A 16,373-nucleotide genomic window follows, 5' to 3' on the forward strand; every position below is an offset into this window, starting at 1 on the left:
ACTGAAAAATAGGTGAAAAACCCAGAGACTCCTCCAAAAACACCTCTCTGAAGTGTATAGGTATGAATCACAAGTGTGGAAACTGAACTCCAATCAACTACATTCTGAACTATCCAACTCAGGAATTTTAAATATAATAATCATTTTTATAGAGATTTTAGAAGTTTAAATTAATGAGCATATTATACAAACAAATACTGATACAATAGTACAACTAAGAGTATATCTAGTGATGCAAAGTTAAAAAAAAAACATACCTTCTCCCCTTAGAGGTATACAAGGAAAACCCAAAACCTACTTGATGCCAAACTCTGTAAAAGCTAAAGGGAGGAGGAGGAGGAAGGAAAGCTGATGGCGTAGCAGAGAGGACAGAAGCTTTTTAGACTCACCCTTCAGTTCTGACAATAATTTGCCCTGACATCTCAGCAACGTTATGTTTTCCAGTAGAATTCTCCCCTCAGTCCAACAGAAGAAAATGCCATAAATAATTCTCCACATGCAGTATATACTCTTCATGATACACAGAAAACAGAAAAAGCAAACTGCTAGACTATCATATCTGTAAAGTCCACATGCAAAAATCAGGTGTTGGATAAAACTCTCTTAAGTTAAAGGGGTTTTCTCCTATTTAACAAGAAGGGTATTAAAGATGTACTTGCCTTCAGACTTGATTCAGAAAAAAGACGCCTGAACCACGTTGTGTCAGCAGTTTACAGTTTCTTTCCCCAAATACTCTCCTGTTCTGTGGTGTTTCCAAGCTGAGCGCAGTTTAACCGAGGTGTAACTCCAGACGCATGCCCAAGAGTGGTTGTGAATGAGCACCACAGCTCCCAGTGCCCCACTGCCAACTGTACTTGGCTGCAGCTCCTCACTGGCTACCACTCCTCCCACCCAGAGTAAATAGGCCTGCTCGCTGCTCAGGTTTCAGCAGTTTTCATCTCAGCCCTAAGGAAACTCTCAAGGTCACAGCTGAGGTTCAAGTAGGCCAGCTCTGCAGAGACTGTCATGGAGAAAAAACCTGCTTGAGAAGTTTCACAGTAATCAGCCCTGCTGTGCCTTTCAAACCCAGCACACGCTTGCACAAAGCCATAATCCACACAGAAAGGAGTACGTGCAACTTAGCCAAGCCACAAACACTGGGTGGAGCAGCCTTTCAGAAATGGCAAGTTTTAATAAACACACAATGGCTTGCAGGGAGGAGTGTGCCACAGTAGGCATTAGAGCGAGAAAGCAGGAGGTCAATAGATGCAGGAGACTAACCACATGCAGCACAACTGAAAACATTTCACAAGAAATTCAGTCTGGTAACACAAGCAATATCCAGATTATTTAGGAGTCAAACTCCTTCCTTGATTACTGTGACTAGAACCGCACTCACATCCCATTTGAGACAAGCATCGCTAAAGCTATTCCAGATTGGTCGCACGATTTGGCAGAACTGGGGCTGCAGCTCCATGAGGTACATTCTGCCATAAATCTGAAAAGTGACCACCGGTGTCACTGAGGTCAGGTTTCTGCAGCAGTACAACAGAACTACCTAAAGGACAACCAGTCCATGTGTCTCCTATACAGTTCTGATGACAAAACACCTCATCATCATCAAAAGACAACTTAAAACACCTCCCAAGAATACAGCAAGAGAGACCAAGACTTTCCAAATGCAAGGGCTTGCAAGTTTTTAGACAGAAGTCCCATGCAGCAGGAGAAAGCAAAAGCATTAACATTTTTCTAAGACATTAGATGCATTTACTCTACAGAGAAGGTGCCTGACTTCAGAAGTAGTATTTACTGTTAATATGGAAGTGTTAAAAAATAAACTTGTTGGAGGGCATTGATAAGCCCTCTCTAGCAGTTCATTCTCTAGTGCTGAGAGAGTGAGATACACTTAGAGAAAGATAAAGCGAAGTAAAAAAGTATGACATACTTAATGTAATAAGTTGCTCTTACAGCATTAAAAAAATAAATTATTTAGTCATTCTTCACCTTCTCTATTCAAAGGACAGATACAGTGGAGGGCAACAGGAGACTGCATGAAGTTACTTCCATGACTATGTCTGTCGAGACAAAGTCAAAGGAAACATGAAAAGAAAAACAGAAATCATTATCAAAGATTAGGTATAAACCACCTACCAGGAAAGCTTGATTTGGAACCAGATAGATTGGCAAGATTTTACCATCTGCAAGCCAAATACCATTATCAAAAATAAATATTAACACTCTGAAAGTGCTAGCTGAAAGAAAAGCAGGAGCAGGCATTTAAGCAGTGATCACTATTCTGAAATGCAGTTACAGCCTCCCAGAGCTTAGTGCCTGCATCTGCTGACACCACAGGCATGCAGGACATCTCCAGCTCCAATGCAGCGCCGCTCCACTCTGGCTTCAGTCTCTTGCACCCACATGAACCAACAGACTCTCTTTGGCCAGGTTTCTGCCTGGAGGTCACAAACCTGGCCACAGAACCAACACCAAGTGCCCATCTCATGAAGAGCTGCTAATAATATGAAAAGGCTTGGAGTACAGGGCTATATCCTTCCTTCCACTGGAGCACAGCAATCTGCCTTCCCCTCTACATCTCCAGAGCTTCTTGCACACTGACCACCAGCAAACTAGGAGAGCGATAAGAGTCAGGAGCTCCAGACATTTCTTACTGCCTGGTCAAACAAAACACGCTGCTGCCACTGCTGTCAACTGAGCTAAACACCTGAAACAAATGTTTTTTAGAGGTTGTGGGTTGTACAGGTCTACAACAAACCTCCTTTAACTTCTTAGCTGCCTCGGGTAGACAGTGATGTCTGAGTCTTGTATTTTCCTGGTCATTATGGCTCCAAAGTAATCTCATCCCTCCAGCGGGCAGTAGTTGTTCTTTAGGAAATTAAGAGTCCTCATTCAAAACCACAAAAAAGCCAAAAATCACTATATGTTTCTACAATAAATGTTTAGAACTTTATGTTCTTCTTCATGTGGATTTTCATGTCCTCACACTCTTAAAAAATAAGACCAGAGATTATTTCCTGAGCACATGTAACACACATGTAAGTTAGTAGCAAGTTAAAAAACTAGAAAAGCATTTCATCGCATATACTTTGTAACCAACACTCAAAGCCACACAGAGAACAGCACAAATTCCCATTAAACGAAGCCATAAACAGACAGTTTGAACACTGGTAAAAAAAGTCCCCATTTTCAAATAACCTATTACAGAATTTTTAACATTACAATCTTAACTAGATATCTCTCTTTACCACAAGTGCAGCTTATTATTATTTAAGCATTTATGCTGATTTCATAAAAAGTTTGGATGTTTTAACAGCATATCTGTAAGTTAGAAAATATTGAAATCCCTTCCCGAGGAGACTTCTGATTTTTTTCATAAATTTTAAGTGATCACTATTTCTATATTAATGCATTTTATCAAATAAATAAAATTATGATATCCCAATGAAAGTCTGAGTTAACAAGATTTACAAGGATCCAATTTACCAGGGATAATTTGTGTAACAACATAAACAGCTTACATCAGCAAGCGCCGTTCTGCTCTACAGCTTTTGAAAACGCAGTCTTGAAATGTATTTCCATGTTCATTTTTTAACTGTAATAAAACAGTTTTGTCAATGGTTTTTTTTTTGTCACCCGTGGGTAGGTGAAAAAAATAAAGCCCCCAAAATAAGCTTGCTAAAAAAATAGTGGTTTGCCCATTAGTGGTTAATAGCACTTTCAACAACAGCATGCAAACTGAGAAAATGAGCTAAATTAATATTGTTCGATCTATGTGCCACCTGCTAGAATGAAAAGATGTTTTAGCAGTCCTAACATCTGTATGCACCACACTTAAAACAAAATGGTCTTGGTGAGCTGGCAAGGCCACAGTAGCTCACTACAGAGCCTAACATCAAACTATCCCACAGAAATAAGCAAGGCTTTACAGCAAAAGCTACCTCCCTAAACTCATTAAAGTTTCCTTCAAAAGGCTACTGAATTATTTAGGTCAAATTCCAAGCCTGACAATTCTAAATAAAATATTTAGCGAAAAAGCAGTATCATCATTTAGTATGCTCAAGGCATGGAGAACAAGGAAGGTTTTATTGCCCAGCAGAGAAGACAGAAGAAAACCAAGATTGATCTGAACACAAAACACACCCGAAGGCAACATCAATGTGCAGCACACAGCACTGACAACGTAGAGATGGGACTAACTTGGCAGATGTTATGAAAGGACAATTACAGACTTCAAAAGTTAGCATTAAAGACTGTATGTGGGGGGGGAAAAATATTTCCTTCTGAAAGTTTGATCTTGCAAATTCTTTCCAAATCTTTATCACTGTTTTGATAAACATTTGATAAACATTTCCCACCCCGATTTGAGAAGCAAAATAATATATTTTTGGATTGAGCTGCTGAGTGAGTCTAGGAACTGCTTTCTTAAACATATACAATGAAAAGTGAGGAAAATCAGTAAAAGTTTTCAAGACCAACTCAATGTGGAGTTGCTCAAGGCCACTTTCACAAAGAGTTCCTCAGTTATGATGCCCAGAAGCTCCATAACCAGAAAGCTTTCCTTGGTTGTCATGGCTTAGGGCTGAGCCGGCTACTAAATCCTGGACAGATGCTCTTTATTAACCCCTCTCCCCTCCCCAGAAGGGAAGAGAAAAGAGAATAAGGGAGAGAGACCTTACAGGTTGGAAAATAAAAGGTTAATAAAACAGTAATACTAATACTACAGGATAATAATGTAAATAGGAAAATAATGAAATATATGTCTACAAAACCAATACAAAATCCTCCCCCCACTCTCCCCCAAAGATGATTACATCAGCAGAGGCTCTGCAGAGCAGGGCACTGGAAAAGTCCCAGACTGAAGTCAGCAGCAGGTGGGAGCAGGATGCAGAACACACGAATCAGGATCAGAAGCAGACAAACCAGCACGGTCTGCTCAGACCTCAGTCACTGCAGGATCGAGATGGACAAAGGGTCTGAGATGGAAGGGCTCCAAGATGGAAGAAGAGTTGAGACCCTCGTGATCCCTCGGCTTTATACCGAGTATGACGTATGTGGGATGGAATACCTCGTTGGTCAGTTTTGGGTCCACTTCCCCCCTACAGGCGCAGACACGGCACCCATGGTGAGACACTTGGCCTTGAGCTTATCTTCTAGCAGCACATACTGGAAAAACATGCTGCTAGTTTCAGCAAGTTCAGCCACTTAAAAGAGACTGAGCTGAAAAGTAAAATCACTAATTAGAAAATTAGTTTTATTTAGCTCAAACCAGGACATTGGTGTAGCTGAGCCTAAAGCTTCCATGAAAAGTTGTATTGCTGGCTTTCCAGAAATGGTGGGACCATGCAGAATGTGAAAGGTTGTCTGGCTCAGTCAACTTCCTACCTTCATAAAATCCTTTCTTGTGTACTATGGGTGCAAAAAGCTAGTTTTCAGGTTTTTTTGGTGTCTCTTGAACTTCATCACATCCAAGTGTTACCAGCTTTTGCACCAGATGGCACTTGGATTTTGGTATTAACCAACTTTAAGCCACCAACGTTTGGAAGCTCAATAAATTTTTTTTATAGAGAAAATTGTAACTGCAGCTTTATGACCAGGATTGGCTTATTCTGACCCTCTAGCTAACTAACGATGGGCAAGGCAAAAATAAATTAAATCCGTAATAATTAAAATTACAAGTCCATCTCATGACCAATGCTATATACAGATGAGTTGAGTTAGCCTTTCAACACTAAAATTGTGAACTGGCTATGTAAACTAGTGAACATAATTAACAAGCCTGATCCTCACCATCCATTTGTCTAATACATTTCTGGCAAACAGCCTTGTGGAAGCTTTCTATGAACAAGACTCTGACCTCCATACTTTTAAAGAGTGGTCTGTAGCCTAAAACATTAGCTTGTCTTCAGCCTCAGAATAAAGGACACCGCATCTTCGAGAATCTTAAAAACATGATGTCAAATAAGAAGATGCAACTTCTTCCTGCAAACATTGTGCAGAACAATGACACTGTACATAGACTTTTGCTGAACAGACACTAGACAACACTGCCAGATCAAGCTGTATCCTACATTCGTCAAACAGATCTGTACTGGACTCCAGAAAGAAGACCTGCATCTCTGGCTGAGACAAAATACTAAGTTCCACCTCATAAGAGTGAAAGGAGCGAGGAAGAAAGAAGTCGTGTTTCAAACTATGAGACCAAGTACAGGAAAATAGAAACTTTCTGAAATCCAGAGCTACAGTCATATAAATGAAAACCCAGTATTTATACACAGGAGCACATAAAAATCATTAAATAATTACCACCTACAGCTTCACAAAGACACGTTACATGGCTCACCCTTGGTTCCAAACAGGAAGCCAAAACAGATGTTAAATGTTTACCTCCACTCCCCCATATTAAGACTCAAGTTGTCATCTACTTTAATCATATTCTTAGTATTTATAAATAGGATCTTAGCTAAAACACAAGCAGAAGACAAAAACTGAGCTTGTTCCAGTCAGTTTTCCAAGTGATGGGCACTGAGCGTGCCTCTCCCTGGGTTGCAGCTGGTGGGCCAGAGAATCTGGCACACATGGTCGTGTTTCTTCACTGACACCAAAGTGCGGGATGCTCCAAAGACTGCCCCTCCACAGGTTTCATTTCATTCCAACTCATTTATTTTTAACCACAAGCTCTATACAAAATTGGCTTTGCCTGCTTTTATTCAGGCAGCAGGAAACTTCGCTAATGGTGGCCAAATAGCATCCAACAACATCCAACTGTCCAGCAGCAAAAGCCAAGTATCCATGTCACAGCTCCCCTTTCTAGACATTTAATCAGCTCTTTGTAGGTCATAATTTTTCCTCTTTTGATTCTCTTTTATACTGTGCCTAGCATGCTTTTGACTTGTTTATTTACATTGCCTAAGGATGCATTCAGGTGCCAGTGACTACAAGTATCTCCATTTAGTTCACAGTAAATGCCTTCAATTCTGTATCTAAACATTTCCTGTATTTCTGCATATTTTCATCATACAATACCACAGGTATATTGTAAATACCTTTGTTAACTGGATTTCAGTTACAACAGTCTGCCTCAAGTAATCCATCACTTCAAACCCTGTTCTACTTCATATTTTTCAGGCTTGCACAGCACATCTTTTTCCCTATGTAATAAGCTCCCATTTTCACCAGCACTGTAATTTGCCTGTAGGAATAACCACCACAGAATAACCACCCAACTTCTAAATGTCAGTCAACCACCTCCATAAAAATCAAACTTACGTGCACCAAGTTGCAGATAGGCTACAAGTTGGTAATTAAAGGCTGCTGAAGCCACGTTGTACCTCTTCACTACCGAAAATGCAAGCCAAATTCATTAGTTCATTAAACTACAGCCTCATTTCTACTAGCGCTACTGGAATACTAAATCAGTGATGACTGATGCTAAAAAAGGCACAGATACATTCAGCCAGCTTAAAGTGACTTATATAAGCCCTGGAATAATCAGAGGAAAAAAAAATATCAGAAGACTTAACATCTGCAAGGAGTTTGATGTAGCACAATCAAGCCTTAGTGCTTTTCAAGCCTGTTTTAATGATTTTCCTATGAGCAAAAGCCCTTAAAAAAGCACAACAGTTGGCCTTTACAAAATTAGTGGGAAGAGCAACATTAAAAGGAAGGCTTTACTACAATATTCAAATACACTTATATAACAACAACATTTGTCCAGTAAGGGATACAACATAGTACATAGACAGAATAACCAAAAATTTCTTTAAACATAATAAAATTTACAAGTTATATATGTATATACCACAGAAAATAATTCCAGGCTAAGCACAACACAAGCCAGAGAACATCAAGTGCTGTCCCAATGAGATAACGACAGCTTCTAGAAAATGTCTCAGAGCTAGCTGTGGGTAGCACTGAAAATACTACCATAAAAATTCTTAAAATACACTAAAAGATTACAAGGTTCAACATGGTAACAACTATCTCTGGTTTCAGTTTTTTCTTTTTATCTGAACGGTAAAGAATGGGAAAACAGAAAAATGATTCAGTTACCTGACAAACTGCCTTTATTACTCTGGCAGACAAATTGACACACATTGACAAAGCAAGCTATGGGAATTAGGGAGGCTTGTACCAAAAAAAACTCTCAGGACTGCTACTCATGGCAAGAAGTAAAGAAAGCAGAGATGACTACCAAGGCTGCCAGGAGTAAAAGGAGAGAGAATATTAATAAAAAAACCTGAAGTTTTCACTCAGGACTCCACACACCGTAACAAACATGTTTAATGGTATCCTAGGCACTGAGACAACACAAGCAGTTTCAAATGGAAATAAGCACAAGGAGAGCAACTATGGCTTGTTTTTTTGTTGTTTTTCAAACAGACTATCAAAATGTCAGGTCTACTGAGGAGTTTCACTTTGCATCCAACCAGCTCACATGGATCCACTGAGTTTGTTTCCAGCAGGTTTAGCAAGGCAGAGAGACTGTTTGAAAGCTGGCAAAAAGTAGTGCTGAGACTTTTTTTTCCCCTTTCCTAAAGGGAAAGACCTTTCAGTAGAAGTAATTGTTAAAAGATCTTTACACAAAGGTTCCAGGCTTAGGTGGCATATCGTAACACTTCTGCATAAAGACACAAAAACCCAAGACACTGATGTGACCACTGGTTACAGGATTACACATAGACGATGATTTACCATCACGTGGACGTTCTCCCACAGATGCTTAAATGAACTCGTGCACCACATAATGTAATGTTTTCTCTTTCAGATTAACACCTAAGGATACAAAGAATTACATGCAGTATTTCAATATGCTTTCTTCCTTACCTCTTTATTGTGAAAGACAGTGGTTTTGAACCAACATTTGGAACAGATAATAACATCCGCATTTAAGTTCTTTATAACCTCTAAAAATAGCTTTGTCTTACCATGGCTGTGGGTGGTTCCTGGGCTGAGACATGGCTGGAGTAACTCTTTGGTTGGAGTAAAATAGGCTTCTTTCCCCTGGCGCTGGCTCATTTTTCCTGGAGTTAAAAGCTGTGATTCATCACTGTTTGTTACCACTGCTGAAATACAAAATGGATGCTCATTCAGTGATGTTATGTGCTTGTGCATAGATTTCTATTAACAAATTCAGAGCTATTTATGAAGCTGGTATTCAAATACTGTCTTGCAAAATTTTTCATTCTAGAAAATGAGGATTTAAAACCAGAGACTTACTCTGAAGGGGACGGCAGAAATAAGCTGACAAGACTGTTCTAAGACATGAGGCAGAAGATAAAAACAAAAACTAGGAGGAGGTAGAAAAGGCTGCTACTGAATCCAGAAACAGCACTGAGCTGTTACTCAACTTCTGAAATCCTGCTTTCTTCACCACTTCTGTGATAGTCCCTGGTTTAACTTGCCACAACACAGCCAACCCAGGACATAGCTTGCCAGATCAAGCTGTGCCACAATCCCAGAAAGCCAAGATCAACATATGTACATCTTATCAATAAAGATCGTGTATAGACTCTGTCAAGGGAAAGGTTTAAAGCAGAAGAGTAACTTTCCTTGAATCTTTTCAGTCTTAAAGACTTGTTTGATGTCTTCTAGCTATTTGTACCACCACCTGCCCAGCCATCCTGTTTCTGGTGTCTGTACATTTTCTTATGCTGCACACAACAAAACTGCACCTTTTTCAATAGTGGAAGAGTGGCCAATTCAGTAACACCTGTCCTGTGGAAGCAGATATACTGACAAGAGAGATCAGAGGGGAAAACAGAAGATGCTTACTAAAGAAGAGCCTGCCTAAAACATTGGGACTTATGATGCCGCTCATTTTAGGAGTTCTCAAGCTTTCCTCAAGCAGTTTTAGAAGTTCAGCAGAAGATCCTGTCTAAACATACAAGTTTCATTTTCTGGACGGAATCTGCAAAGTACAGAGGCCCTCCTTGTAGCCTTGTTTCTACTGTTATTACAGTAACAGAAACATTTTTTCAGCAATGTCTAGCATAAGCACTAGGCAGCACAAAGACTGCAAGGATGCCACGATACTTGCCTGTGCTATTTTTCTACATCTCATAAAGCATCCAAAGCTCTGCTCCAGACAAACTATACCCGATGCAAACTGCCCACGAAAACATGTGAGGAGATGGACAAGGGAGGCAAAGAGCTCATTTTACCAGTTCAGAGTTCAAGTCTGTCAGTGCCAGAAGGCTAATACTTCAAAGCAGTGACTGATTTTGCTCTTCTTTTAGTACAAACAAATTAGCTTTTTATTGTCCTGCAGCTACAAGTAAAGGAAAGGGGGGGAGCAGGGCAGTTGCTGAAGTCTTGGGAAGGGACTGGACCACAATAGGTCTGGTATCTGAAATTAAAAATAAAAGGGGAGTAGAAAACATCTGCTTGCACAAAATGGGGCTCCGTGAGGGCAGTGAGCTACACTCGCTTGGTATTAAAAAGTTTCAGATGCACTGAAGTAGCCCCAACTTGTGACCAAGCAGCTGAAGGTGCTCTCAAAGAGCCACTGGCTATTTACCTTCCCAGGAATGGGATTTCACAGCCCCTCTTGCTGCGTGGGTGCCCCTGGCCAGTCCCTGCCACTGCAGCGGGCAGTGCTCCAGCCCTGCAGGTGGGCTCCTCGTTGGCTGTGTTAAGCACCCACTCTGCAGTGGGAACCGCGCTCACAATCCCTTCTGGAGCGACCTGCGCAGAAGGCTCATTTCTCAACAGGCAGCGTGCAGCACCAATGATTTTTTTTTCAAGCCTTAAGCTTTGGAAATTCCAATTTTGTTTTTTAAGCTGCTGGGATGCAATCATTTCTCAGGCGGTAGTGGGCACTAATCTGGACCATAAGCAGGCCCTGCACACAGGTTTTACCAGAGCATGAACTGAACTCAGTGATGTTAACTCGTAACACCAACAGGATTACAAGCTTCAAGTTCACTATTAAAATTCATGCTCCTTCGGTGGTCTGCAGACTTAATTTGAGTCCTGCAAAGACTGCTAGCACTCCTTTACCACAAAACAGTTTATGTACCACCTAACACAGAATATCTCATGGCAAGCACTTTGTGTGCTCGAGAATTTAAAAGGACTTCTTAAATCACATGGACTTTTGAGAAATTCAATCTATAAAGCTGAGGAATAATTAGCAGGAGAGTTCTAAAATCTGTTTTATACAAAAATGTTGTAAAAGTACTAAACAAATTAAAATAAATCAGTTAAGAATATAAATGTCTATCCACACTGTAGCAGCCACTAGGAAGAAGCTGTCCCCTTCCTTCAAAGTGCCTCATCCTGATGGTCAGATGTTTGCTTCGGGGTGATGAGGAAGACAAGGCAAGCCAGAGCATAAGGAGAGTGAACAAGATTAAGCAACTTTCATCTTTTTTCTATAAAAGACTGACTAATGACCTGATTTTTACAGGTGCCTGTGTAATCACAGCTGTAAAATCAGCAGGATCTTCAGGAAGTTAATGATCTCTGTAAAGATGGGCCTTAAGCAACGTATGGCAGGAGTCCTGGAACCTTGAAAGACAGAGATGGAAACAAAGAAAGCTATTATAAAGAAAAGGAAAAAGTGCCTGGAAAGGAGAGAGGAGGTGGAAGAGTTATGCTAGTGACAAATCTGAGTTTTCAAGATGCCATTAAATCTAACACCTACCACTTGGAAGCAGATCTTTAAGAGAGTAGGTTTAATTAGTATGTATTAATAGATAACTCGGCAATTTGTAGAGGCTCCTTGGCTGCTGTTTATAGCTTCTGATGGATTGATTTTATAAACACTATAAAAATGTATGGTACATACTTAAATCATTCATTTACTGACAATGTTTGATGGTTTTATGGCTAACTTTGGATTCATTTGAACCATGGAATGTTTTTAGCCTGGAATTTAATTACTTTCCCAGAATAAAACCAGCAGTGATACTGAAAGAGAGCAATGGCCATTTACTCCAGTAGCCTTGCTCAGTTGTGAAATAAAAGTTAGCATGACTGAATAAGCCACATTCCTTGTCAAACACATTTTCTTTTTTGCCCAAAATACCAAACTGAAACTTAAAGTTTTGGACTTATGTGTGCTCCTACGCCTGAAGCTTACCTCAAAAACCACACTCAGTTTCTGACTAATCTTCAAAGCACTCACACTTACTAGTGAGTTTTGGTGAGGACAAACAAAATACGATTTTTTTGTTGTTTTTTAAATGTTCTGGAGAACGCCTCACCTATGGAAATGATCAGAGGGCTGGAGCACCTCTCCTACGAGCACAGGCTAAGAGAGTTGATGTTCAGCCTGGAGAAGAAAAGGCTTTAGGGACACCTTATTGTGGCCTTTCAATCCTTAAAGGGGACTTGAAAGACAGAGAAATACTTTTTACCAAGGCCTGCAGTGACAAGACAAGGGGCAATGCTTTTAAAAAGAGGAGAGCTTTAGATTGGACATAAGAAAGAATTCTTTTTGTAATGAGTGGTGAGACACTGGTACAGGTTGCCAGGGAAGTTGTGGATGCCTCATCCGTGGCAGTGTTCAAGGTCAGGTTGGACAGGGCTTTGGGCAACCTGGTCTGGTGGGAGGTGTCTCTGCCCATGGCAGGGGGTTTGGACCAGATGAACTTCAAAGGTCCCTTCCAATCCAAATCATCCTATGATGCCAGTTCTTCTTGGGTTTCACATGACATCTCTGCCACTTGAGACAAGATTTGGTAGGTGTCTGCTCACCGTGTCCAACAAGACATACAATAGCATTATCAACGATTCCTTGCCTCCAAAGCGGTGATTTATTTTTAGACTTTCACTCAGGCTTCAGAGCACTCATCCAACAGAAAGATGACCTCCGTTCATCCCTTTCTTTACCTGAATCAGTTTAAACCCATACCATTTATCTCTTGAATATGAGTAGAGGATTACTTTAGGGAAGAAACATCAATTAGTAAATAGCAAAGCATCCTCATGACTCTGTGGAGAGCACATTTCAATACCAACAGAGCTAGCAGAGTTGATAATACAGACATTGTTCAACTTCCTCATGCTGGCATTCAAATTACTAACACATAGTTTGACACTAAGATTCAGGCATCAGAAGAAACACAAATTGGGGTCTTTACAGTCAATTTATTTCATCAGATAAAGCTATGAAAAAAAGAAATAAGTATCTGAACTGGCAGATTCCCAGTTCTTCTGTTTCTATAATGAGCATATGGAAGCGCCTACGTTCTTGAAAATAGCACAAGGACATCAGATACAGGAAAAGGGTTATTATAATTCAATTTCATGTTATTTTTTAATGTCTATAATAAGCGTTATCAGCTAAGACTATTGCTGCTTCTGCACAGATTTCTCACCAAAAAGAATTTGTGCCTGCACCATTCCCTTCCCCACATACACAAACTCTTAACCCCAGACAAAATTATCCTGCTGATCATATGATCATACTAACACCCATGAACCAATGGCACTGGTAAGACTTTGGCCGCACGCGTGCACGTATATATACACACACTGAAATTTCCCTATAACCATACCAGATCCAATACTTATTTTAATTTTACAGTATATACACCTGTTCATTTCTGAAGATGTAAATTTATTTAAATTAAGTGAACCATATAGGACTACAAACAGATAAGCCCAAAAATAAGACTGTTTCTGAACCATTAATTCCATTTCTTTATTATTTACACTACAATAACATTTGAAAGTTTCATTTCAAACTCATAAATACATTTTTTTATCTTCTAGATAAATAATTTAAAATATTTTTTTTCTAGCTCTGACCGTGAGAGGTGAAAAATAAACTTTACCCAACTAAAAAGAGTTTAACATAGGGAAACAAAGATGAGCAGTATGCAGGTAAAATCCTTATCCAACAGTAAAAAACAGCTTCTCAATTACAACACAGAAGAAAACCTAGTAGTTAGCCCAGCAGCCTATATGCAAAGATATATGCTATTAGGAACACATGTGCAAATATACTGTAGAAGAGGGGAGTCACTTACTTGATGGTCCGTGAGAGTCTCTGTTATCACCATGATGCTGTGTACACACACAATTGAAGAACAGCAAACAAAAAAATCCAGGCCAGGAAGAAGCAAGTGCACAAAAGCAGCAGCAGCAGCGGGAAAGAAGGACAATGAAAACAGTGTTAGTTCATAACTAAAATACAACATGCACCTCCATACCAAAGGCAAGACCTCAAGACGCTTAGCAGTTTGGAAAAGTTGAAGCAACAAAACTGACAAATGCGCTTACAGAGAAGCCACTATTAGAAGCCATCAATGTACAGTTAGTGAACAGCTACTGCCCCAACTGCGTGGAACCTCTCCATCCGCAACTCTGTGCTCATACGACTTGATACACAATATATTTTAAGACATTTTTAGCTGGAATGCTTTCAGAAGACTAAAGCTGTGAAGAAAGCTGAAATAAAACAAAATCGATTTCCAAAACTGCTCCACTTTCAGACAGGTGTTTTGGAAAGACAAAAACTGTTAAGCCATCAGTAATGTGCAAGCACCCACTAGTGCCAGATCCAAGCCTAATGGAGTGTGCACAAAAACACAAACTCGGAAGCCACAGATTCAGTTCATCTACAAACACAGGTAACATTTTAAATTGCTGAGGATGCAAGACAAGCAGTGCTGTTTTAAATTGAAGAGGGCATTTTATATCAAAGTATTTCCAAAGCATCAAGTTGTATTAAAAAAATTATCACTGTCCCACTGGATGCATCAAATACAGACACTACAGTAGAGTAATTATATAGTAAATAGTCTGTACTAGCTTCTTGCATTTAATCTGGAATCTTTTATAAACCATTGCTATCTGAGGCCACAACTGGGGCTAAGATCCCACCGTGCTCAGCAGTGTACCAATGCAGGGTAAGTTCCACCTATGTCTTAAACGATTTATTACCTTTGAGACCCATGAATAATGAAAAGGAGGAGAAAACAATCATTCTTATTGGCGTGAACATTTCCTCCTTGAAAATAAAATACATCAAAACATGCTGTATCTTCTATAACCCAACCCAAAAAACTCTGCTCCATTAAAGGAGAGAAATCCTTGCCCTGCTTGAAAGAGGATCCAATCTTGCCTCTCCATTATCAGGACTAAACAGCAGGAAACGTAAAAAGGAAAAATAAAACTCCTAGCAAGCAGAAGTCTTGTCTTACACTCATGATCTCAAAACACAGAATTTATCCCTCACAGCTGCCCATGGGTGTTTACATTCGCATGTTGCAGTGTCAAAGTGGTGCGATGAGAACACTGCAACTGTAGTACCCATCACTGGAAAGGTGAGGGAACCCTTTCTTCATCATTTCGTGCTTTCTGGAAAAAGGACTTGATTAAACAAGAGAAGCTGAAATAAAATTTAAGTGCACTTGGTAAACAACCTCCTATCTCTGTCAGACACTAAATTTAGGTCAAAGAGTGAAACACTGCTAGGGGAATCTATGAACTTAGCAGACAGGTTTAAGTACTAGTACATGAAATGCATCCAAGAGTTCAACAGTTTTCAAGGCAAAGTGCTTCTTTTTAATGTACAGGTACTGCAGTCTAGGAAACAATTTATGTTGGACTGGAACCACATCACCCTATGCTGGTTTTAGATTCAAGCGAATAGTGACCGAGAGCAAGATAAAGGAGCCTGCAGTAACTGTACAGAAATCCAGCAGCCAAGTGAAGGACTGGGAGCAGCACTATTCAGCACTGGTCTGCTTTACTGCACACTAACAGTTGGAAAGCAAGAGAAGAGAACTGGAAAAACAAACTGTTAACAGACACACAGGATGAGAAGTTTGTGAGACTCGGGCAGCACGTTCCCCCGCAGTGCATACTTACACGCTGAAGAAGCAGAGTGAAAAGCACGGCAGCAGGTCCTGTCTCGCTGCCTGCCTCAAGCAGCCCTGACCAAGATACAACGTGACACCACGGCGCAGGGCAACCGTCCGTCACTTGAGACGACGCGGGGGCTTTTTATGTAAATATTTCAGCATTGCATGGTTAATCCCATGAACTGGTACAAACAGCTCCGACGCCAGAGGCTGAAACACAAGCCTGCCTAACTCTGTCCCTGATCTCCTCCGCCAGACATTCTGTTTACACACCAAACCGCCTCCGTTGCTGGTCAACCCCATCCCTCCGTTACAACCATTTGGGCCTGCGCATTTACCTAAAACCTGCAGAACAGATATTTCTGAACACTGATGCTAGATGTTAAGATAGAAAGAAGAGGCTATTGCGGCCAAAAAGACCTCTTTGCATTCCAGTGCCTATTGCACCTCTATCATCTGCAATTCATATCACTGCAAACTGGGGATTCAAACGCCTAAAGGAACAAAATATGACAGTTTTACTACTTCAATATTTTCTCTGAAATAAATGCCCCCAGGGCA

General features: G+C 40.3%; 1 protein-coding gene across 1 annotated transcript in view; it reads right to left on the reverse strand.

Annotated features, from left to right (window-relative positions):
* Positions 1–16,373, reverse strand: part of OSBPL8 (oxysterol binding protein-like 8) — a 56,107-nt gene that overhangs the window by 37,375 nt on the left and 2,359 nt on the right. Inside the window, exons 2-3 of the mRNA XM_010193779.1 lie at positions 13,974–14,010; positions 8,922–9,059 (exon numbers count right to left, since the gene is read on the reverse strand). Of these exons, the coding sequence (XP_010192081.1) occupies positions 8,922–9,059; positions 13,974–14,010 (175 nt within the window). The remainder of the gene's footprint in view (positions 1–8,921; positions 9,060–13,973; positions 14,011–16,373) is intronic.

Source organism: Mesitornis unicolor, unplaced genomic scaffold, assembly GCF_000695765.1.
Source record: "Mesitornis unicolor isolate BGI_N332 unplaced genomic scaffold, ASM69576v1 scaffold2701, whole genome shotgun sequence".
Taxonomy (NCBI): Eukaryota; Metazoa; Chordata; class Aves; order Mesitornithiformes; family Mesitornithidae; genus Mesitornis; species Mesitornis unicolor.